This window comes from Erythrolamprus reginae, chromosome 1 (genome assembly GCF_031021105.1).
Source record: "Erythrolamprus reginae isolate rEryReg1 chromosome 1, rEryReg1.hap1, whole genome shotgun sequence".
In the NCBI taxonomy this organism is placed as follows: Eukaryota; Metazoa; Chordata; class Lepidosauria; order Squamata; family Dipsadidae; genus Erythrolamprus; species Erythrolamprus reginae.
Genome location: NC_091950.1, coordinates 247342732 through 247365915, shown reverse-complemented (window position 1 = coordinate 247365915; position 23184 = coordinate 247342732). Strand labels below are relative to the sequence as shown.

The 23184-nt window shown below is 37.7% G+C and overlaps 2 protein-coding genes across 2 annotated transcripts in view; both read left to right on the top strand.

The window, feature by feature from the left end:
• Positions 1 to 23184, top strand: part of VPS36 (vacuolar protein sorting 36 homolog) — a 353187-nt gene that overhangs the window by 135877 nt on the left and 194126 nt on the right. The window lies entirely within an intron of this gene.
• Positions 1 to 23184, top strand: part of WDFY2 (WD repeat and FYVE domain containing 2) — a 60823-nt gene that overhangs the window by 25668 nt on the left and 11971 nt on the right. Inside the window, exons 3-4 of the mRNA XM_070732777.1 lie at positions 11697 to 11770; positions 19346 to 19400. Of these exons, the coding sequence (XP_070588878.1) occupies positions 11697 to 11770; positions 19346 to 19400 (129 nt within the window). The remainder of the gene's footprint in view (positions 1 to 11696; positions 11771 to 19345; positions 19401 to 23184) is intronic.

Below are 23184 nucleotides of genomic sequence, written 5' to 3'. Positions count from 1 at the left end.
GGTTCTGTTAAATTGTGTGGTGGACTTGCTGGCCACAAAAACATGAAGTGTATCTCTCAAACATAATGGTGCAGGTGCAGATGCTAACAGGCTTCTGCAAAAGATGAAACCGACCTAAACGTGTAACGAGAAGAAGCATTTCTTATTAGAGCTTTCTGCAAAAGGAGCATGATTGATTGTATAGGTAGGTAATGCATGAAGGCAAAAGACCAACTGTTTGTAAATTTAGTCATGTGGATTTATATACAACATAAATGAGAAATGAGCATGTGGGAAAGGTTGAGTTTTGCTGTTCTTTTTCTTGTTTAAAATTGTAAATATGAACAGAAACATAGAAACATAGAAGTCTGACGGCAGAAAAAGACCTCATGGTCCATCTAGTCTGCCCTTATACTATTTTCTGTATTTTATCTTAGGATGGATATATGTTTATCCCAGGCATGTTTAAATTCAGTTACTGTGGATTTATCTACCACATCTGCTGGAAGTTTGTTCCAAGGATCTACTACTCTTTCAGTAAAATAATATTTTCTCATGTTGCTTTTGATCTTTCCCCCAACTAACTTCAGATTGTGTCCCCTTGTTCTTGTGTTCACTTTCCTATTAAAAACACTTCCCTCCTGGACCTTATTTAACCCTTTAATATATTTAAATGTTTCGATCATGTCCCCCCTTTTCCTTCAGACTATACAGATTCCAGACTATACAGATTGAGTTCATTAAGTCTTTCCTGATACGTTTTATGCTTAAGACCTTCCACCATTCTTGTAGCCCGTCTTTGGACCCGTTCAATTTTGCCAATATCTTTTTGTAGGTGAGGTCTCCAGAACTGAACACAGTATTCCAAATGTGGTCTCACCAGCATTCTATATAGCGGGATCATAATCTCCCTCTTCCTGCTTGTTATACCTCTAGCTATGCAGCCAAGCATCCTACTTGCTTTCCCTACCGCCTGACTGCACTGTTCACCCATTTTGAGACTGTCAGAAATCACTACCCCTAAATCCTTTTCTTTTGAAGTATTTGCCAACACTGAACTGCCTACAGTAAATAGAATTTGATAACTTATAAGTACTGTATTAGAAATCCCAAAAGTTATAACAAAGGTGAATTTTTTCTGAACTGGAAATGGCTATTATTTTAATTAATCTGACATGGAAATAATCAAACTGCATAGCTAAAAATGGTGTCAAAATGTTATTGTATTGTATTGCTTGATATCTTTGATAATTTTAATTTCTGGTGCCAACAAAAAACAACTCAGTCAAATTTATCTAAATTCTAAAACATCCATAGCAGTAGTGGGTTTCTCTTACTTTTGCTATTGGTTTGGGAATGGGAGCGTGCAAACACTTTGTGTGTGCACAACACTTCTGCACATGCACTGAGCATTTTTGATGATGTCTGGGCGGAGCCTTCCACCACCACTACCGAGTTGAGCCCAATCCGGGGTTAACTGGTAGCAGCCCACCACTGATCCCTAGCTGTGACTGTAGCTATAAAATTACCCTGAAATGTTTTTATATGTTTGTTGGATTTAGGTCTGGCCTATATTAATTTCTGAGTTTGTATTGTATCTCAGCAGTTGTCAGAAAAAGATGCAAAGCATTAGAATAGATTGAGAAAATTCCTGGCCTTAGAAACCTTTGTTACAATTCATTTGTTGGCAGACACAAGCATATTCATTTGCTTGACTCGGACCTTATCTTTCATTATGAAACAATAAGTGTGCCATTTTCAAGTAACCCTATCATAGAGCCCAATAGTCACAAATAACTCTAGGAATCATTTCAAGCTCTGAGTTTGCTGGTCTGGTTTCTTGGACACCGTGTTTCCTTAAGTCATGGCTTTGTGTGGTTTGTTCTATGCCTCTTGTTCCTCTGTTATGCTTTGAGGTTTAGCATAAGTCTGTTTGGTTTCCCCTCCGGCTGTTTTGATTTCATTGAAGAATCTGAAAAGGTTTGTTTTTTGGTGCATTTATGGTTGACAACTTTCGGGCCTAAGAGTACGCTAACCTCACAATGAGTCCCTGCATGTTCTTGTGGTTATGAGTAGGTGGTGCTTGGAGCATGCCATAACATTCCTTCCATCTTACTCTCACTATTGATATACAAGCTCTATATGAATTTTATCCAGTATCAATTTTGTCCAGCTAAAGGTAGTCTGTGTATTTCATTCCACATCTCTTCAATTTTTTGGGCAAGGTTTTTCAGAAGTGGTTTGCCAATAGCCTTCTTTCTAGGGCTGAGAAAAAGTGACTGGCCCATTTTCACTGAGCTGGCTTTGTGCCTAAGAACTCATTGGTCTTCCAGTTTCTAGCTTGGTGCATCAATCTGTTTCACTATAGATTAGTACTACTTGTCATATAAATTCTTTTTTGGGTAAGGAGGAGAGGAGTCCGGAGGAGTCATCCCAATATAAATCTGGCAGGATTTTGTAACAAGGTCAAGTGACTACCATCCTCACTAAAGTAAAGCACAGTGGTACCTCATCATAGGAACTTAATTGGTTCCAGGAGGAGGTTCGTAAGGTGAAAAGTTCATAAGACGAAACAATGTTTCCCATAGGAATCAATGTAAAAGCAAATAATGCGTGCAAATCCTTCAGGAAAATCTCAAACTTTAGAAGGGAGGCGAACAGAGGGCAGGGAGGAGCAGCTAAAGGGGGCAGGTGGAAGAAGCAAGGCTAGGCTAAAGGGTGAGTGGGAAGGAAGAAAGGCAAGGGGGGCGCCCCTCCCTTTTCTTTCTTAAAAAGACACCGTTTCAGTGCCTTTGCAAGCACGTTGTTCTCTGCAAAAATTTTCCTCCCCCAAGCTGCCCCTCCCTCCTCCCTTTTCTTTCTTAAAAAGACACCCTTTCAGTTCCTTTGCAAGCACGTTGTTCTCTGCAAAATTTTTCCTCCCCCAAGCTGCCCCTCTTTTTTCTTTCTTCAAAAAAGGGAAAAAAAGAAACCCCTTCTTCCCAGCAGCAGCTGCTTGGGTTCGTAAGGTGAAAATAGTTCGGAAGAAGAGGCAAAAAAATCTTAAACACTGGGTTCGTATCTTGAAAAGTTTGTTAGAAGAGGCGTTCGTAAGATGAGGTACCACTGTATAAGATGCTTTTGACATTGCTAAAAATATAATTGTAAGGTGGCCTAAACTATGTATGTTTCTTTTTAAATCTATTAACAATAAGAAAACATACACAATACAATTCTCAAGTCTGTTTCTGTGAAGACATAGTTTCTCCCTAGGACTACAACTGATGGACAGTTATAGATTTAATTCTGAAAAGCTGACAGCATGGCAATATCACATGCCCTTGTACAATCTGATCTTTGTTCTCTATGTCAGTCACTTTCTCACACTGTTGTGCTAGGAATCTCTGGAGAATCTGGCATTACAGGCCTCACTGTGTGTATTTATTTTCTGAAACTGCCCACTAAATGTTTTCAACATTTAAACCACTCATCTGCTTTATCCAGCAAAATATTTGATAGTTAATAACCCAAATATTGTCACTGATGTATGCTCTTGTTGGAAGAAATATGGTTTTTTCTTGAAACATTGTTAAAAAAAGAATAGGCATATTGGACTCGAGGAAAGGGGGGGGAAATCAACATTCAAAAAAGCAAAATCTTTATTAGATTAATGGCAAATTTCCAAAATATTGCAAGGCCTTGAGTTTCAGGAACACATCACCAGGCAGGCAAAAGTTAAAGGCATGGTTTTTTACAGCCTCTTCAACAGATGGAGCATGGTTAAGTGAAAAGGACGCATGGGAATTGTCTTCTGCAGGTGTGTGTTTCAACTCTCCTCTTAGGTTGCATTGTTGTTTTTGTGTGCCTTGGGAAGCATAGGGCAGGCTTCATATCCTGTGCCCTGGGTCATGTTGGCAGGAAGAGAGCACAGCATGGAGCATCCTTTTGGATGCCGAGGCATATGGGGAGGATTATTCTTTATGGTGGGTGGAGCTAGCATTCAGAATGGGTTGTTCTCATCCAATCAGAGTGAGGACTGAGTCTGTCAGTCATCTTTGTCAAGCTCCGTCCACCATCTTGCCCAGCTTTGACTTAGTTCACAGAAGGGACAGATGTGTCTTCACTTTCTACCATTCTGAATTCCAACTTCACCTTAGGAAATTCGAAGGAATCTAGTTCCTGACTGAGTGATTATCCCTGCCAGCCATATTTTCTAGAACTGTTTCTCTGCAGCTCTCAACCAATTCCGGTCCATTTTCAAGCTTCAGTTTTCTTTTCCTTTTCTCTTCCTCCTCCCACTGCAAATTTGGTCCCATGCTGTTCAGTTTCTGGAAAGTTATTTTGCTGACACACATTCCTGGCCTCCTTTACATAATTTCTTTTCAAACTTTCCTTATGTTGGAAGGAATAAAACTGGAAGGAGAGAGAAATAAAAAATGTGACTGACCTCCGAACTCCGCCTATCCCAAATTGCAGTACAATGTTCCCTCGATTTTCGCGGGTTCAAACTCCGCGAATAGCCTATACAGTGTTCCCTTGATTTTCGCGGGGGATGCGTTCCGAGACCGCTCGTGAAAATCGAATTTCCGCAAAGTAGAAATGCGGAAGTAAATACACTATTTTTGGCTATGAACAGTGTCACAAACTTTCCCTTAACACTTTAAACCCCCAAATTACAATTTCCCATTCCCTTAGCAACCATTTAGATTATTACTCACCATGTTTATTTATTAAAGTTTATTTAAAAAAATATTTATTAAAGGTGGATGAAAGTTTGCCAATGACATATGACGTCATCGGGCAGGAAAAACCGTGGTATAGGGGGGAAACCGCAAAATATTTTTTAATTAATATTTTTGAAAAACCGTGGTATAGCCGTTTCGCGAAGTTCGAACCCACGAAAATCGAGGGAACACTGTACCACGGTTTTTCAAAAAATATTAATTAAAAAATACTTTGCGGGGTTTTTACTATACCACAGTTTTTCCCGCACGATGACATCATACGTCATTGCCAAACTAATATTTTTGCAAATAAATAACAAAAAAAAAAATTGTTCATAAATAATTATAAATCTTTATAAATATCAGGATCACTAAGTGTCTTATTCAATGGTGAGTACCAGTAATAATGGTGAGTAAATGGTTGTTAAGGGAATGGGAAATGGTAATTTAGGGTTTTAAAGTGTTAAGGGATGGCTTGTGATACTGTCCATAGCCAAAATGGTGTATTTACTTCCACATCTCTACTTTGCGGAAATTCGACTTTCGCGGGTGGTCTCAGAACGCATCCCCCGCGAAAATCGAGGGAACACTGTACTACATAGAATAGTAGATAGCTTGAAGACATACAATCTTGTCATAGTCAGTACCTAAGCAGGGTTAGATTATACTAACTCTTTTCCCATTTAGCGCAGGTGGTCCTCAACTTATGACCACAATTGAGCCCAAAATTTCCATTGCTAAGGCAGACACTAGTTAACGGAACTAAATGCTGTTAACTGAATTTTGTCCCATTTTACAATCTTTCTTGCCACTTTGGAATCACTGTAGTTATTAAGTTAGAAATATGGTTGTTAGGTGAATCTGACTTCCCCATTGACTTTTGATTTTCAGGAGTTCACAAAAAGTGATTGCATGACCCAGGACACTGCAACCATTATTAATATGAATCAGTTGCCAAACACCCAAATTTTGATCACACGACCGTTGGGGGTGCTTGTTTGGTCTTAAGTGTGAAAAATGGTCATAAGTCAGATTTTTCAATACCGTTGTAACTTTGAACAGCAACTAAATGAATTTTGTAAATCAAGGACTACCTGTACTTGTTTGGATGAACAAAGGGAAAAAAAGTTGTGAATTCCCCCTTTTAAAAAAATGCAAATTCCAATTTTTAAATTAAAAACATTTCCATCCTATGGGAGAAAACAGATTTGGTTTTTATGTGGAAAAGAGAAATAGTTATTTTCCACATAATGGAATTCACTAATGCGAAGACTGCTGATTAAATTTCTTTTTTTTTTGTTTCCCACTAATATTACTATTTGTTTATTATATATATATATATACACATAACATATTCATACCAGTAGTTTGTGGTAAATAATTTATAACTTTTTATGACTCCAAAAATTATGAGGGAAATATAGTCTGATCAAATAAAATATTGCCCACTTCTTTACCCTTGTCAGCTATTGTGGGCAACTTAGGATACATAAAACATTTTGATGCTGCTAAGCTAACATGGGGTAAACAGTTTCCACGAATGCTAAGGCAGCAGAAAAGTAATAGATTAGTCAAAAGTGCTGTTTTAGACAATATGAAACTTATAACTCCTTTATGAATCATAACATCTGCTTTGTTGTCTCTTTTCATCCAGACTGAATGAAGGGTTTTATTACTCAACTTCCAGGGTGGACAACTGTTTGGTAACCAAGGGCCCCTAAACATTTTTTCAAAGTGCAGATGGATGGGGCTAGCTGAATTTTGAGGCAGTCTTATGCTTCTTTAGAACTTAAACTAAGCTGCCTTCTGTTTCGCATTAGTAGTGTTGTTAATTATAAGCAGTGGTTAAGAAGAAGATCTCTGCTGTAATGGACTGGCATTTGCAACGAGGATTATCAGTTTTTTGAAGGCTTTTTTCCCAAAACGCACGACACCTCTGGTGCTTTCTGACTGGCTAATCAAGGTTGTATAGAGCCAGACATATTTATTTGCCAATTAGCAAATGTAATTGGGTCAGATTGGGTTATGATGGTCCTTCAGAATGGAGCATTCTTTGCTCATTTTTTCAGACCACGTGTTCAGACTTGGGTTTTTTGTGATGTATATTATAATTATAATTATTATTTATTAGATTTGTATGCCGCCCCTCTCCGTAGACTCGGGGCGGCTCACAACAACAATAAAACAATATACAACAAATCTAATAATTTAAAAATCCCTAAAAGCCCCTTATTAAAAAGTAAAAACATACACACAAACATACCATGCATAAACTGTATAGGCCCGGGGAAGATGTCAGAGGTGGGTTTTAAGGAGTTTACGAAAGGCAAGGAGGGTGGGGGCAATTCTAATCTCCGGGGGGAGCTGGTTCCAGAGGGCCGGGGCCACCACAGAGAAGGCTCTTCCCCTTGGTCCCGCCAAATGACATTGTTTAGTCAATGGGACCTGGAGAAGGCCAACTCTGTGGGACCTATATCCCATCCTGTTTTGCAGTTTTATATGGAGATGATCCTTTCCCTGCTAGAAATAGAAACATAGAAATGAAGGTATAGTACTCACACAGTCAACAACTCCATCTGTAAATAATAGAAACAGTTAGTCCTCGACTATTGACGATTCATTCATACAACTGTTCAAAGTTAAGATGGCACTGAACAAATGGTGGTTATGACTGGTCCTCCGAGTTCTGTCCATCCCAGGCCCCTGTAGTCACGCAGTCGAGATCTGAGTATTTGGCAGTTGGTTTACACTTACAACCAGTTGCAGTGCCCCCTGATCCTATGATTGGTGTTTGCAACCTATGCCGGTCAATGGGGAAGCTGGCAAGTTGCTGGGGGAAGTATTCCTTTCCCATTCACCTTCCACATTTGTGCTAGGCACATGAGTACTCTTGCACACTTTCTCGAACCTGTGTTCCACGCTGACACTTACTGAAGCCAATATTTTTCTTCCTAATATTTCCAGCAAGAGCAGGGTCCACTTATTTAGGAGTATTAATCTGTTTATTACAACATAAATTATCCTACTAGTTCATTAACCAAGCTTCATATTTTGCATCATTTCTGACCATATTTTACAACAATTGTACAACCGTCATGTGGGGAAACGGATTCTCGAGAAACAGGTTCATTTAACTAGAACAACAAAAATCAGTTCCAGCTCACCTACTCAATAAATTAACTTTGAACATAATATGACTTGGTGTAGATTTCCTGCATTCATCCCTGTTGTGGTTGGCTCTGGCCCAGCTCTTGCCCCAGAGAATGTGGAGGTGGATGCAGGAGAAACTTCAACATGTCACAGGCCTGTGTTATTGCTGACAGAATCAGTTCAGAGTTTAGTTTCCTCGGACGAAGAAGAAGGTGGGAGTGAGTTGGAAGAGGGGGGCTTGGCACACAGCCCAGGCAGTCAATCTCCCTTATCTTCCATTGATTCGGATGAAGACGTCTTGGACCCACGCAAGCGCAGAATTATGCGTAGAAGAGACCAAGTAAGGACATATTACAGGAGATAAGTGAGGCCACCTGTGTTTGGGTGGGGCTCCAGTAATTAGGGCTGCTGCTATAAATAGCAGTGTGTGGGTTAAGCCTTTGTGGAAGAGTATCTGATCGCAGTTCTTCAGGAATCCTGTGTTGCTGTTTTCTGGACTTTGTTGATTTTTCACGCCTTTGAAACCAAAGCAGAGCAACGTGTGCATGTGTGTGTGTGTGTGTGTGTGTGTCTCACTTCATTGGAAGAAGGGGTATGAAGTTTCTTCACAGCTGCTAGCTAAGTACTTAATGACTGCTTAAGGGAAATTGTACAGGCTACCCGGTTGTTTTGGGACGAGTGCTCTTTGCAATACAAAAAGAGTGCTTAGTTTATTTTGAATTTTGGGATAAAGAAGATTGTTTTGAATTTTCAAACGTGTGTTTGTCTGAAATTTATACCCTTGAATTTTCCAGAGGCTCCTACCAGAGAGCCCGGCAGAACAATCCCCAGAGGGGGTGAACTCAGTGGTGGGATTCAAATAATTTAACAACTAGTTCTCTGCCCTAATCACCATTTTAAGAAAATTAAAAACCATGTAATAGCAAAAATCCAGGAGTGGGAGGGGGGGGCTCTGTTTTTTTGAGACTCCAGACTAGCGTGCATTCAAAGCCAGATAGCCGCAAGCAAGGGATTGGAGGCACATGAAAACACACTAGTCTGGCCATTACGGAGCCAATTCACCGAACTCAACAAAAAATTAGGTATCTGTTCTACAAACTTGTGCAAACCGACTGAATCCCACCACTGGGTGAACTGCCATTTAATGCAATGTGTGGGTGGTTTTTTTTTCCTTGGATGTTGACTTAGGACAGCTGTCTTCCATTTCTAAACAATTTTCTGTCATTAAATTGTGTTAGGAGCATTAAGATAAATCTGGAGATGGTGGACTCAGTTTAGACATTTTCAAGAATTAAGAACACAGTTTTAGTTCTGTACGAATCATAGAGAGAAAATGGTGTATTCCACCCCCCCCACCCCCCCACCCCCCAATTTCTTAGAGATTCTTAACTTTTCACAGGGTGGCATATTTTTCAAACCTCCTAGATAGAAAATGAAGTAATAATATGGCATTTTCTGTACCAAATTATTTTTATGAGGTTTGCCATACAGCTCAATTCCTTTGACCTCACAGGTCCGAGTCTTGCTAAGTAAGCTAGTAGGTACTTGAGGTTGTATTTTACAATACAATACAAATATAACAAATACAATACAAATGTGAAATTCCTGATTTCCAGTGAGTTTGTGTGGCATGAATTATATCTTAAGCATCAGTATGGAAAGGGCAGCCTACCAACTCAAGTAGTCCTTACTTAACAATTTTTGCTTAATGACCATCTGAAATTACAGTGGTGCTAAAAAAGTCACTTTATCACAGGTTGTTGCACTTGTGATCAAACAATTGAAATTCAAGCAGTTCACAATTGGCAATATTTGGAGCCACGAAAAAGTCTTTCTGATTTACCCAGTCAGTGGAGAAGCTGGCAGTAAAATTGCAAATTGTGATCACATAAAGTGACTTTAATGACCACCTTGGGAGCTGTGGAAGTCAGGCACTATCACATAATTTTTTGCTTAATGACTCCACTGCTTAACAACAGTGTTGCTGCTCCATTTGTGGCTGCTAAGTTGAGGACTACCTCAGCATCAATGTGTATGGTGGGCAGATTTGAAAACCTTTTTTCCCCTTTTGGGGACAAAAACAAGTAGCCTAAACCTAGCCTATGAAATCCATTTTATCTTTTTAAGCTCTGAACCTCTCCCCAAATATTCCCTGGCATATATCTATGTTTGAGATGGGCTCAGCATATTCTGCAACACATTGATTGTTCCCTTTATGGCCCCTTTGTATATGATAAAATGTCAACATTTAATTATAATTTAAAACATTTAAAAGTCTACATGGAAAGTTATCCTAGCAACAGCACTAAAATTGCTAGCCAGTCATCCTTATATTTTATGTTTTATGGATTGTGTTGCATTTTCTTTTATTGTTGTGAGCTGCCTAGAATCTCTCAAAGTCACGTGACTTACAACTTTAATTAATCATCATGGTTGCTCACATTGACAGCCAGATTTTAAACTTGTCATTTTGTCCACTATCAAGTCCTTCAGGAATTATGTAATGGGAAAGTAATTAGATTAATGTACAGTGATACCTCGTCTTACAAACTTAATTGGTTCCAGGACGAGGTTCTTAAGGTGAAAAGTTTGTAAGACGAAACAATGTTTCCCATAGGAATCAATGGAAAAGCGATTAATGCGTGCAAGCCCAAAATTCACCCCTTTTGCCAGCCGAAGCGCCTGTTTTTGTGCTGCTGGGATTCCCCTGAGGCTGCCCTCCATGGGAAACCGCACCTTTTGACTTCCGTTGCCAGCGAAGCGCCCGTTTTGCGTTGCTGGGATTCACCTGCTGGGATTCCCCTGCAGCATCACAAAAGCACAGAAGTCTGGAGGTGGGGTTTCCCATGGAGGGGAGCCTCAGGGGAATCCCAGCAGCGCAAAAACGGATGCTTCGCTGGCAACGGAAGTCTGGAGGCAGGGCATCCAAGAGGCAGCAGTGGGTTTGTAATGTGAAAATAGTTTGTAAGAAGAGGCAAAAAAATCTTAAACCCCGGGTTTGTATCTCGAAAAGTTTGTATGTCGAGGCATTTGTAAGACGAGGTATCACTGTATTTTTTTTTAGCATCACACTCCTTCTCAGCCAATGCACAAAACCCAAATTCAATTCAATTTAATTTACTGGTATTAGATTTGTATGCCACCCCTCTCCAAAGACTCGGGGCGGCTCACAACAATAATAAAAACAATATAACAGTAAACAAATCTAATATTAGATCTATAAGAAAAAAATATAAAACCCCAACAATTAAAACCATACAACACATACATACCAAACATAAAATATAAAAGCCTGGGGGAGGTGTCTCAGTTCCCCCATGCCTGGCGATATAGGTGGGTCTTGAGTAATTTGTGAAAGACAAGGAGGGTGGGGGCCGTTCTAATCTCCGGGGGGAGTTGATTCCAGAGGGCCGGGGCCGCCACAGAGAAGGCTCTTCCCCTGGGGCCCGCCAAACGACATTGTTTAGTCGACTGGACCCGGAGAAGGCCAACTCTGTGGGACCTTATCGGTCGCTGGGATTCGTGCAGTAGCAGGCGGTTCCAGAGGTACTCTGGTCCATTGCCATGTAGGGCTTTAAATATTTAAATATTGCTCATCTCACACAGCTTATTCCTGTGCCAGATGTTTAGTTTTTTGGTGTGCTCTCCGATATGGAATAAAGACCCTGCATATAAAATCTTTGTTTGGTGAATGTTTTAAATCTACAGAAAAACAACATGTAGTGTGTATATACTAGATCGATTGCCCTGCTTCTTTCCTCCCACCCATTTTGAACTGGAATAAAATGGGCAAGAGGAACCTCATCTGTTCATAAGCAATGAAATAAGGGAGTTCATTGTCACAATATTGCTTTTATTTTCCAGCTCCATGTTCCTGCATGTATGTTAACCCCGAAACAAGAAGATTATCTGTTGGTCTTGACAACGGTACAGTCTCAGTAAGTACTTATAATTAAGGCTTCTGGTTAAGAGTTGAATTCTTGGAGTTGCAAAACTCAATCGAAATATGATTTTGGGTAAGGATTACAGCCCCATACTATACCACATGGGTTGTCCTTTGTCTTATACACAAATAAGCTTGTAAAAGGTCTTCAGGTTCTGAAGATGGCTGGATTTTGATTCCCAGCTGCACTTAGGCAGGTAAATGGTAAGGGATACTGAGAATTGCGACAGACGGCGGAGTAAACACACGGACCACAGAGCTGGGATTTATGGGTCACTTTATTTATTAAATCGGGACCTGTAAAGGTAAATAAATTGGGACGGAAATCACATTCAAACATTCCTGGGCAACTATGGGCGAAGCTCCTTGCCAAGCGCGGGGCACGTCGGGTGATTGTGCTTGATCGCGCAATCACCCCCAGCTTCCTCTGCTTCGCTGGTGGTAGCCGTGTTGCCCGGTCCCGCCGCAAATGCCAGCCAGCTTCAAGCGGCTGGCCAGTATTTGTAGTGCATCTAAAAGGCCACAGATTCCCAATGTAGGTAGTACTGTACTACATTGAGGTGGATATATGTTTTATCGATTGCTATATAGATTACTACCTGAATTCATTTCTCTTGAGAGAAGATAAGCTTGGATTTCACCCTACTGTATATTATCCATTTTTGGCAATTATGATCATGTTCTCAAATTCTGGTATATTACTGCAAATTTGTGTAATGCTATAGTGGTGATTTAAATGTAAGATCTTGGTGAGAGATATCTGTCACTGTGGAAGGAATGCAGCCACTAGCGAAATTATTAATAGGGTTTCTGCTTCTCCTTTTCATACACAGAAACTTTAGAGCAATCCGGCAGAACCACACATAATAAAAAATGTATGGGTAATAACGCTGTTAACAGGGCTGTTAAATAGGCGACAAAACTGCTGCGGAAATGTAAAAGCAGCATCCTGTAAAAACAGTTTAAAGTATAATGCAAAATATTAACTTTCATACATTACACTTGGTGGCAACTGAACATCTCTATGCTTGATCCTTTCAATTTAAGTTTCTGAAACATTCTTCCTCTCAACTAATGGTAAACTAGTGGTAAAATTGTATTAAAGCTGCAATGCTATGTATGTCAGAAGTAAACCTCTTTACATCTAATTAGATTTGCACCAAATATGTGAAGATTTTCAGACTGATTGCTATGTTGCAAGTATGTTTTTTTAAAAGAAAATTTATCAGGTTACAAAACATAGGAATGAGGGCAAGGGGGAAAAAACCCAAGGAAAATCAACTGTCAGATTATTATATTTTCTATTTCCCCCAAAAAAACTTTATTAATTTTCAATAAAAAGACAAACAAACTTACAAACATTTAAACACATAGTAGGGGTTACAATTACCCCTCTTTTCTTGAAGTCAATTTTTAATATAGAAAAAAGGATAAAGTCTTAAATCTTTAAATCAAAATAATATTCTAATTGAAAAGAAGCATTTTGTTTACATATTCTAATAAACATAGAGTTAAATTGATAAAAAAGAAAAACCAACAACAATAGCAACAACTAAAAATATCAATAACATTTGATTATATTCATACAGTTTTTCTAACCTTATTTACAACTTTATTCTCATCTATCCATGTATAAACTTTATTCCAAATAGTATAAAAGTCAGATTCTTCTTGATCATTCAAAGATTGAAAGATTATTATCTTTTCTAAAAGTTACAAGTTCTTATGCGTTTTCCTTACAATATAAGAAAAGAGAAGTCTAAAAATCAACTAGTTCTTCAGCTGAGCTAGAACATTTCCATGTTCCCACTTCGTGTTATTTCTTCCTTTCTCGGAGTGGAATAATTGGCTAGTGAATTAGGTTGGGGAAATTAGACCCCGAGTATAACTCCTCAGATCTCTCGTTTTGGCCATGCTTGTTGGGAGTTGGACCTGAGTCAGCTGCTTTGAGGCTTTTATGTACAACTTATTTGTTGTACACAAAAGCCTGTTATTTATGGACAGAAAACAAGTAATGTGTCAGAAATCTAGAGAATGGCTTAGGACCTTTTTGTTTTTAGGAAATGACTAAAGACACGGGCAATTGAAATCACCAAGTGTTATGCAATTGATGACTGAGCAATTACAAATAAACAAAATTTTTATTAACATCATAGCCAAAATGGCATTCTTTCTTCTTCTTCTTGTGCTATAGCTGTCATCTGATATTGGTGATCATGTTGGCTATCCTCCTTTTATCAACAGTCACACGAAAAAGTGCTGCTGAGTTTTGTCCAAACCAATTCCTTAGATTTTGACAAAATGGCGTATGAAGAGTGTATAGATAATCTTTGATTTGTGACCACAATTGGGAGCAGAATTCCCATTGCTAAGCAAGTGAATCACACTGAATTTTACAACCTTTTTTTTTTGGCATGTGTGTTAAGCACCTCACTGCAGTCATTAAATGAATCTTGTAGTTGTGAAGTAAATCTGAATTACTGCACTGACTTTGCTTGTTAGAAGCTTCCAGAGAAAGTCACAAATAGTGATCCTGTGACGCCAGGATATGGCAACTATCCTAAATGCATGCTGGTTGCCAAGAGCCCAAATTTGATCCCATGACTTGGCGACACTGTGACTGTTGTAAGTGCAAATAAAGTTATTTTTTGAGTGCCGTTATAAGTTAGAACGGTTGCTAAACAAATGGTTGTAAGCTGAGGACTACTTATAAACCGTGCTTCAGTGATCAAATATTTTGGGTAAAGTAACTGGCAGATTGAATCAGAAGGAAACAATGTTACAGGATGTCAGTCATAGTTCCCTCTAAGCTGAGCAGTGAGCAATCGCTCACTTAAAAATCATCATCAACTCAGAGTTTTTCAAACCTGCCCAGAAGCCGAGAGGGAAAGAGTGAGAGGGAAGGAGAGAGAGAGGAAGAGAGGAAGAGAAACAGATAGAAAAAAGAGAGGAAGGAAAAGAGAAAAAAAAAGAATGGGAGTAAGGAAGAGAGAAAGAAAATCAAAATCTAGTTTGAAATAGCTCAACTATTTAAGTGGCATTTTGATATTGATAGAGTTGCCCTATTATGAGCTCACTGTTATAGACACACAGTACAGTATTTTATTTTGAAATTCTCTGAGGCAAAACAGGGTGGGTTTTTTGTTTGTTTGTTTGTTTGTTTGTTTATTTATTTATTTATTTATTATTTCTGTGCCGCCCAGTCCCGAAGGGACTTCCGCTCAGACACTATACTTTTCCGCCCCCCCCCCAAAAAATTAGAGGGAACACTGATGTCAGTACCAAAATTCAAAACAGAAAAGGTGGTATAATAATTAGAAGAAACAATTCTAAAATAACCGTTTACCTTTTGAAGTACCATATAACAGCACAAGATTAAAGAAGCTAGGATAAAAAGAGGCAGTTCTATTTTTCAGGAGGCCTTGATGATAAAACTTCGATGAAAAAAATATGTGTGTGTAAGTATGTATGTAGTAATTTCTCCGAAACAGAAAGAAGATCAAACAGGTAGAATACTAGTAGTTTATTTGCACATGTGGAGATATGGCAGCACATAAGACTACACAAGAATGTTGACTGGATCCTGAGGCAACAGCTGAGTTCGTTTCATGCCTATGCTGGTTTTTTTCCAGGCTCTTGTGTAAACTTAAATTCTGTGACAGGAACATTGTGCAATTTTCTTTTTGTTCCCTATTACCCATTTTATTAAGCAAATCTGTGGAAGGCTGCCCGCTTTCCACTTGCAAATGTACTGCAAGAGTTTCTTTTCTGTTTCCTGTCCCCTCAGGAGAGGCAACTGAAATATATTATAATATACTGTACTATAATATAATATTTCTAGAAGGTTTGGCAGTGCGGGAAGCAACCGGGACATTTTCAGTCTCCCTTTTTCTCCTCCCTGATCTGGCTCCAACTTATTTTTCAGGGAACCTTTTATTTTATTTATTTATTTATTTATTTTGTCCAATACACAATGAGGGTTTTAGTGAGTATATATCAATATACACATAGTAAAATACATGATGAAGGTTATAGGGGAGATACTCATAGTAAAATATATCTAAGAAAGAATAGAAAAGAAGATATAGGAATAGAATATATAGGAATAGAATATATAGAATATAGTAACAGAATATATATATATATATATATATATATATATATATATATATATATATATACACATACATACATACATACATATATACATATACATATATATATATATATACACACACACATATACACATACATATACATATACACATACATACATACATACATACATACATACATACATACATATACATATATATATATATATATATATATACATACATATATAGGAATAGAGTATATCATGAAAGAATAGAAGAAGAGATATAGGATATATAGGAGAGTAATTGATTCCTGTATTACATTTGTCAGTTTGTCGTATCAGAGGCTTGTATCAGCATTTCTTAGAAGAGCAAAATTAATTTGTCATCTTAAGGTTTAATCTGGCTGCTTTTTAAAGAGGCATTTCTGTGTAGAATAGAATAGAATTTTTTTATTGGCCAAGTGTGATTGGACAACCAAGGAATTTGTCATTGGTGCGTATGCTCTCAATGTACATAAAATAAAAGATACATTTGTCAAAAATCATAAGGAACAACACTTAATGATAGTCCAGGTAAAGCTTTGAACTCTTGAAAATCCTTGTCACTTTGTCTCTTCCCCTGTCTTTTAAAGTAAGGGATTTGCCTGCTAGATTAAATTTTTCTTTTTTTCTTTGAAAAGACACGTCAGGATTAGTACTGTCCTAAGATAATATTCCATTTACAGTTTCACTATTTCTTTTTATTACCTTTTCTTAATATGATCTACAAGAATTGTATTTAAATTTCTTAGACTTCTGAAAAATACCGAGCAGCTTTTTTATGTTATGTGTTTTTGTATGTGTCTTTATCTTGTCTTGGAATTAAAAATTAATTAAAAAAATTAAAAAAAGAAAGGCTGTAAATATGCAAAGTGGAAAGATTGCTGAGTCACGAAGATTAAGCTACGACCTGATTGGTTAAGAATTATATAAACAGTAATGCACCTTTGCATAGGTGTGGTCAGTGGTCAGTGGTTCGTTGAGGTTCATTGTGGCTGGTTCGTAGTAGTCTGTAGTTAGTTATGGTGTTGTACAGTAAGATAGTATTGTGTTCTGTACATAGAAAATAGAGAATATAGTTTTGATATAAAGAAGAGTAAAACTTCTTCAAAATAATTCCTGCTGCATTGTCTCCAATTCCTGGTAATTTTTTTGCATCTAACCAATAAGCTTCCGAATGCAACTATGACAAGAAGTACCATACATATAAATATTTTTAAACAATACTCTTATTAATTACAGGTAGTCCTTGCTTACAACAGTTAATTTAGTGACTTTTGAAGTTACAATGGTACTTTAAAATGACTTATGACCATTTTTCACATTTATGACCATTGCAGCATCCCGATGGTCATGAAAACAAAGTTCAGATGCTTGACAACTGACTCATATTTATGACAGTTGCAGTGTCCAGGGGTCATGTGATCATCCCTTGTAACCATGTGACAAGCAGAGTTAATTTGAGCCGGGGTAGCGCAGCAGGTAGAGTGCTATACTGCAGGCCACTGAAGCTGACTTGTAGATCTGAAGGTCAGCAGTTCAAATCTCATCACCGGCTCAAGGTTGACTCAGCCTTCCATCCTTCCGAAGTGGGTAAAATGAGGACCCGGATTGTGGGGGCAATAGCCTAGCTCTGTTAAAAAAGTGCTATTGGTAACATGTTGTAAGTCAGCCTGAATCTAAGGAGAAGGGCGGCATAAAAATCGAATAAATAAATAAATAAATGGAGAAGCCAGTTTTTCTTAAGAATCTGTAGTTATTGAAATGCATCGAGTACCTAAAAATTTACAAGTTAAGTCGAATACCGAGATGTCACTGTACTTCTAAAAAATTGGAATTATTTCCAGCAATGGCAGCAGCTTAATCACTATCCTGTCATTGCCTACTAGCTCTTGTTTTTATTTTCTCTAAGCTTTGTCTTGACTAGTTTCAACTATTCATTGTACAACTTTCCATCCACTTTTTTTTTTTTTAGCAAAAGTCCTATAGCTAAGAAACAATGGAGAATCTGATTTAAATGAATCATCATCAATCGTGCCTCTGAAATGCTTCTCTCAGTATGTTACAGGAAAGCCTTCTCCAGTCTGAGTGGATAAGATAGTAGATTATCAATTGCTGATTATTCATTACTGGTAGAGATAATTGGGTATAGCGATCGCTACCATCTGCCAGTACTTTTGTGTAAGCATATCCTGGGCAGAAAGAGATGCATCATTTTCTTGAAGTTTCAGCAAGCTTCAGTCTCTTTTAATCATAGCTTATCAAATATATAACAGGCAGATTTCCATAACATACTAAGACAAAACTAGCAAGTCACATTCCACCTTAATGCCAATTTGGTCTAGTTTGGGTGTCGGCAACCCACGGCTCCGGAGCCGCATGCGGCTCTTTGGGCCACCTGCTGCAGCTCCCTGTTCCATTACTGATTGGCCCCACCCCTCACCCCTTTTATTTCTTTTTGGGATATTTTAGAAAATCCGGGCTGGCTGAGGAACAATCACCAACTGTGGCAAAGGCTTCCCTTTAGGCAACCCTCTGCCTCCTCTCGTGACACGCCCCCCCCCCCGCTAGTTGTGACGGAGCCAGGAAGGTGCGCATGCGTGGGGAGATGCTCCTAAATACAGAGAGGGAGGGGAGAGAGATAAAGAATGAGAGAGAATGGTTTTGTGGCTGGGTAGGCATGGCTAGGTGATCATGTGACTGGTGGGAGTGAATGACATTGACTTGGCCATGTCCACCCAGGTTTTGTGGCTATCGGTGTGTTATTTTTTTCTCTATGGAAAACGGGTCCAAATGGCTCTTCAAGTATTTAAGGCTGTAGATCCCTAGTCTAGTGGTTAAAGCTAGGCACCAGGAGACTGTGAGTTCTAGTCCTGCCAAACTTGGAGCTCACTATTAAAAGTAGGATATAAATAAATAAATAGGAAGCCCCTCTATGAGTCAATCACTCCCAATCTGGTGCTCTCTGGGCATATTAGAAATCCTAGCATTTGCTATCAGCATTTTGGGAATTGCAGTTCAAACATATTTTGAGAATCCTAGGCCAAATCTTCTGTTTGCCACATACACTGTAAAAATATCTCTAGATTTTGTTTGTTTTCTGAGAAGAAGAATTTTGCTATGTAGATGTTATGCAGGAAAATCGGGATTTCCAAGCTGTGTTTACATTTTTCACAGATACCTGATGTGGGATGGGGAGGTTATGGGTTGAAAAGGTCATATTTCTCTCATTTTGACCTGAGATACCTTCAGAGGTTTCAGACAAGCCAATGAACCAGAAGTAAAGAACATGTCTTTTTCACCAGAATTTAAAGGGAATAAGATCCAAAACAATTGGCACAAAATGATAAATTCTTGGATTTTAACAAGAAATGTTACATTGCAAACTAGATATTTAATACATTCTAAAGTGGCTACTCTGTTATTTTCCAGGAATTTATTTTATCAGAAGATTACAACAAGATGACAGCAGTTAAAAGTTACCAGGGTAAGAGATGCAGTTGGTATTTTAAGAGGAAAAACCCCCGTCCAGGTTTATTTGTCCTTATTCACAGCCTACAAAAGCAATTAATATTGTAGACTGTTTTTTTTTAATAATTTTGGCTGTTTTCTGGCATTATGCATAATTTAGGGTGGTTTTTAATTTTTTAAATTAAAGTTGCTACCTACAAACATAATTGCATTCCATTCATCTCCATTATTAAGTTCCAAGGCTATGAATTATAGCATATTTTTGCTACTATTGTGAGAAAAGTTTGAAACAATACCACCTTTCCAGATTATTTTTTCCCCAAGATTCTCTGTTAAATTCATCACAACATTACCAGCTCTTCAACTTTTTGCATTTGTTTGGAATGGCAAGCAAAACCTCTTTATGACTTTGAAACAACTTATGGTCCAATAAAGGGAAGGGATGTTTTTAATTTTTTTCTTCTTTGCAGCTCAACACCTTTGGATGACTGGGTGTTTTTTTCACATTGCATAGACATTTCAGCGTTTAGTCTCAGTCAATAACATGAATAAGTTGCTATTAGAAGAAATCAATTTAATGTACAGTGCTTGATTGTCATTTATATTACTTACACTGATTCCAAAATACCACACCCTCTATGTTTCCTGGTCTAAAGATGCTTTTTAAGTCTTTGTGTCTAGAAATAATGGAACAGAGGGACAAGGAGAGAGAGAGAGAGAGACAGAGAGAGAAGAAATATTATGAGAAGTTTATCAATGCAAAGAAAATGTGTGGTTTAAGAATTCAAAGTGAGACAAGAGTTAACAATCCAAAAATCCCAATACTTGCAAATTCCAAGATGGTTGTCACCTGATGAAGCCATTATATACCCTAACATAATGAATATGAATAAAATAATAATATATGATCAAATACTTGATGAGAACAACCTCTTAATTCCTAAACAAGATCTGCAACAAAAAGGGATTAATGTAGACTGGATTCAATATTACCAGATCAAATCGAGATACAATGAAGACAGAAATAGACTGGGATTTCAAAAAATAGGTATTCTAGATAAAATTCTTTTTGGACCAGATGAAAAATTAATTTCCAAGATATGTAAGTACTTTTTACATCAAGAACTAGCGGAGGAAGAGGTAAAGGGCCCCATGATAGCATGGAGCCAAAACTTTGGCTACGCTATAAACCTGCAGGAGTGGGAGAAACTATGGACATCTAACTATAAATTAATGCTATCAGTTCCATATAGAGAAATATATATACAAAATGTTCTATAGGTGGCACATGCCACCCGCTCGACTAGCTAAGATGTATCCCAGACTTTCCCTGAAGTGCTGGAAATGCAAAGTGAAAACTGGTACATACTATCATATGTGGTGGACGTGCCCACTGGTCAAGGAATTTTGGAAGAAACTGAAAGATATGATTGGACAAATAATAGGGGGAAAATACCATTAAAACCGGAACTCTTCCTTCTCAGAATAATTAGGCATAAAACTACCAAAAATGATAAACATTTGATTTTACATATAACGACTGCAGCAAGAATCATATATGCCCAACACTGGAAGCTGGGGACCCTCCCGACAATGCTCAATCTGATAACAAAGATATATGAGGTAGTAGAGATGACCAAGCTCACCCAAGAACTACAGGATAAAGATACCAAGGAATTTCACAGTACCTGGGACAGGTGGTATGTCTGGATAGCAAAAAAAAAAATTGCATACAAATAACTAAAACTGTCATCGTGAATACATATTCAAATTAAAATGGGGGAACAAATGGAGAGAGAAAAATCAAACTGTTGTTAAATGTAAATATTGTTGTTTTTAATGCACTATTATACCATATAATAAATATAGAGGTAATGGAAGGAAAGGTAGAGAAATGGATATTAATAAATTAAGGAGATTTATGTGTATTAGTAAATGCGAACCAAAATTATTACAAATGAATAAGCTGCAAAAATCAATTATCCTGCAATCTAGCAGGTATGTTTATTAAGTTCTGATACCAAAACTACTCTATGTATAAAGCATAATGCTTTATTTTGTTTTGATTGTATGTATGTATGTTTCTTTTTTCTTTTTCTTTTCTTTTTTCTTTTCTTTTCTCTTTTTCTTTCTTCTGTCAATGTCCTATTGTTTCTTTTTCTAATGTAAATAATTTATAAAGATATTTTTAAAAAAGAAAATATATTTTTTTTAAAAAAAATTCAAAGAGTGAATAAATAGAAAAGTAAATCTGTAAGCGGTGATTATTTAATAATGATCAGATTTTCTCTTAATGAATACCTCCTTTAGATCTGTGCCTTCAAAAGCATTCATTGTAAACGTCATATGAAAAGAAAGCAAGGGATTTTGTGCAGCCTTCCAGATTTTTGGACTGCAACTCCTTAGGCAGCATGGTTTGTGGACTTTGTCTTATTAGGATTTTATTGCTCAAATCCAATAAAGGCAGTTCACCGTGAAGGCGTCCACTGAAACAAATACTGCAGTCTGATCAAAGAGCTGTCAGTGATACTGCATAACAGTATCAGTCAAAAAATACCTACCCGTACAGGATAATAATTTTCCCTTTTCTAAAAATAGCTTTCCTTGGTTCTCTGATAGGACAGATTTCTTCAGTCTGGTGCTGCTGTTCTTTTGTATTGGATTACAGATCCCATAATCTTCAGTGTGGCTGAATTGTGCCTGGCTGGTGATGGGAAGTGTATTCCATACATAAGAAGCATCCAGTTTGGAAGATTGAAGCTGGGCTCTGGTCTGCTCTGTAAATTCTATTTATCTTGTGGTGATTCCATCACTTTAATTAGACCTGAGATTAGGAAATGCAAATAGATGGCCTTTTTAAATGGAGCAATTCATATAAAACCCAACATTTGCTTGTGTGGGTGAGACACAGACATAATTCCCTGTGTGGATTCATTATTGGATGAAGCTTGTAATAATCGGATAACAAAATGAAAACTGCCCAGAGTTACCTTGCTCGTAACATATAAATTTTATAAACAAACAAATAAATAAATAACTTTAAATTAAAAATGTAGATTTGCTTCTCAGTTTTGAAAGTGTAAATGAAAATTTGCCTCCATGTGATTGAGTCAGAATAAAATGACACACTTCCACGTGGAAAGTTTCTTATTTTTAACTATCTGGTCTAATCAAATTTATTTACTACCCATCTCGTGGTGTTCAGGCGACTGAGCATTAACCTCAAGAAACTTATATAATTTAGAGTTCTTTATTAAAGACATTAGATGTCGTTATTAAGGCAGGGGTGTCAAATTCAGGGCCTGCGAGTCAGATGCGTCACACACTGGCCACACCCATGCCTGGTTTAGCGAAGGGAAAAGTCGCGATACATCCTGCGAAGACAACGTGACGTGAGTTTGACACTCCTGGATTAAGTCATCAGGCTAGAAACTGGGGCAAGGTGAGTTCAAGCCCCACCTTTGGCACAAGGCAAGCTGTGTGACCTTTCGTTAATCAGTCTCTCTCAGTGCTAGGAAGGAGGCCACTTTAAAAAAACTTTGCCAAGAAAACTTTAGGGACTTGTTCAGGCTCTTCCCAATAATTGCACCTAATTGAACAGAATATTTTTTAAAAAAAAACATAGGTATGATAGCAGATGCATCTATTCTATCATTAGTGTCAATCAATGTTAAGCAACAATGTTATGTGTTTAAAATTCCCAGAATTTTAAGTCACTCTTTTGGCTATGCTGGTAAGGAATCTGGAAGTTACATCTCAATACATTTTTGAAGAAAGCTAATACACAGAGTGATAATTAC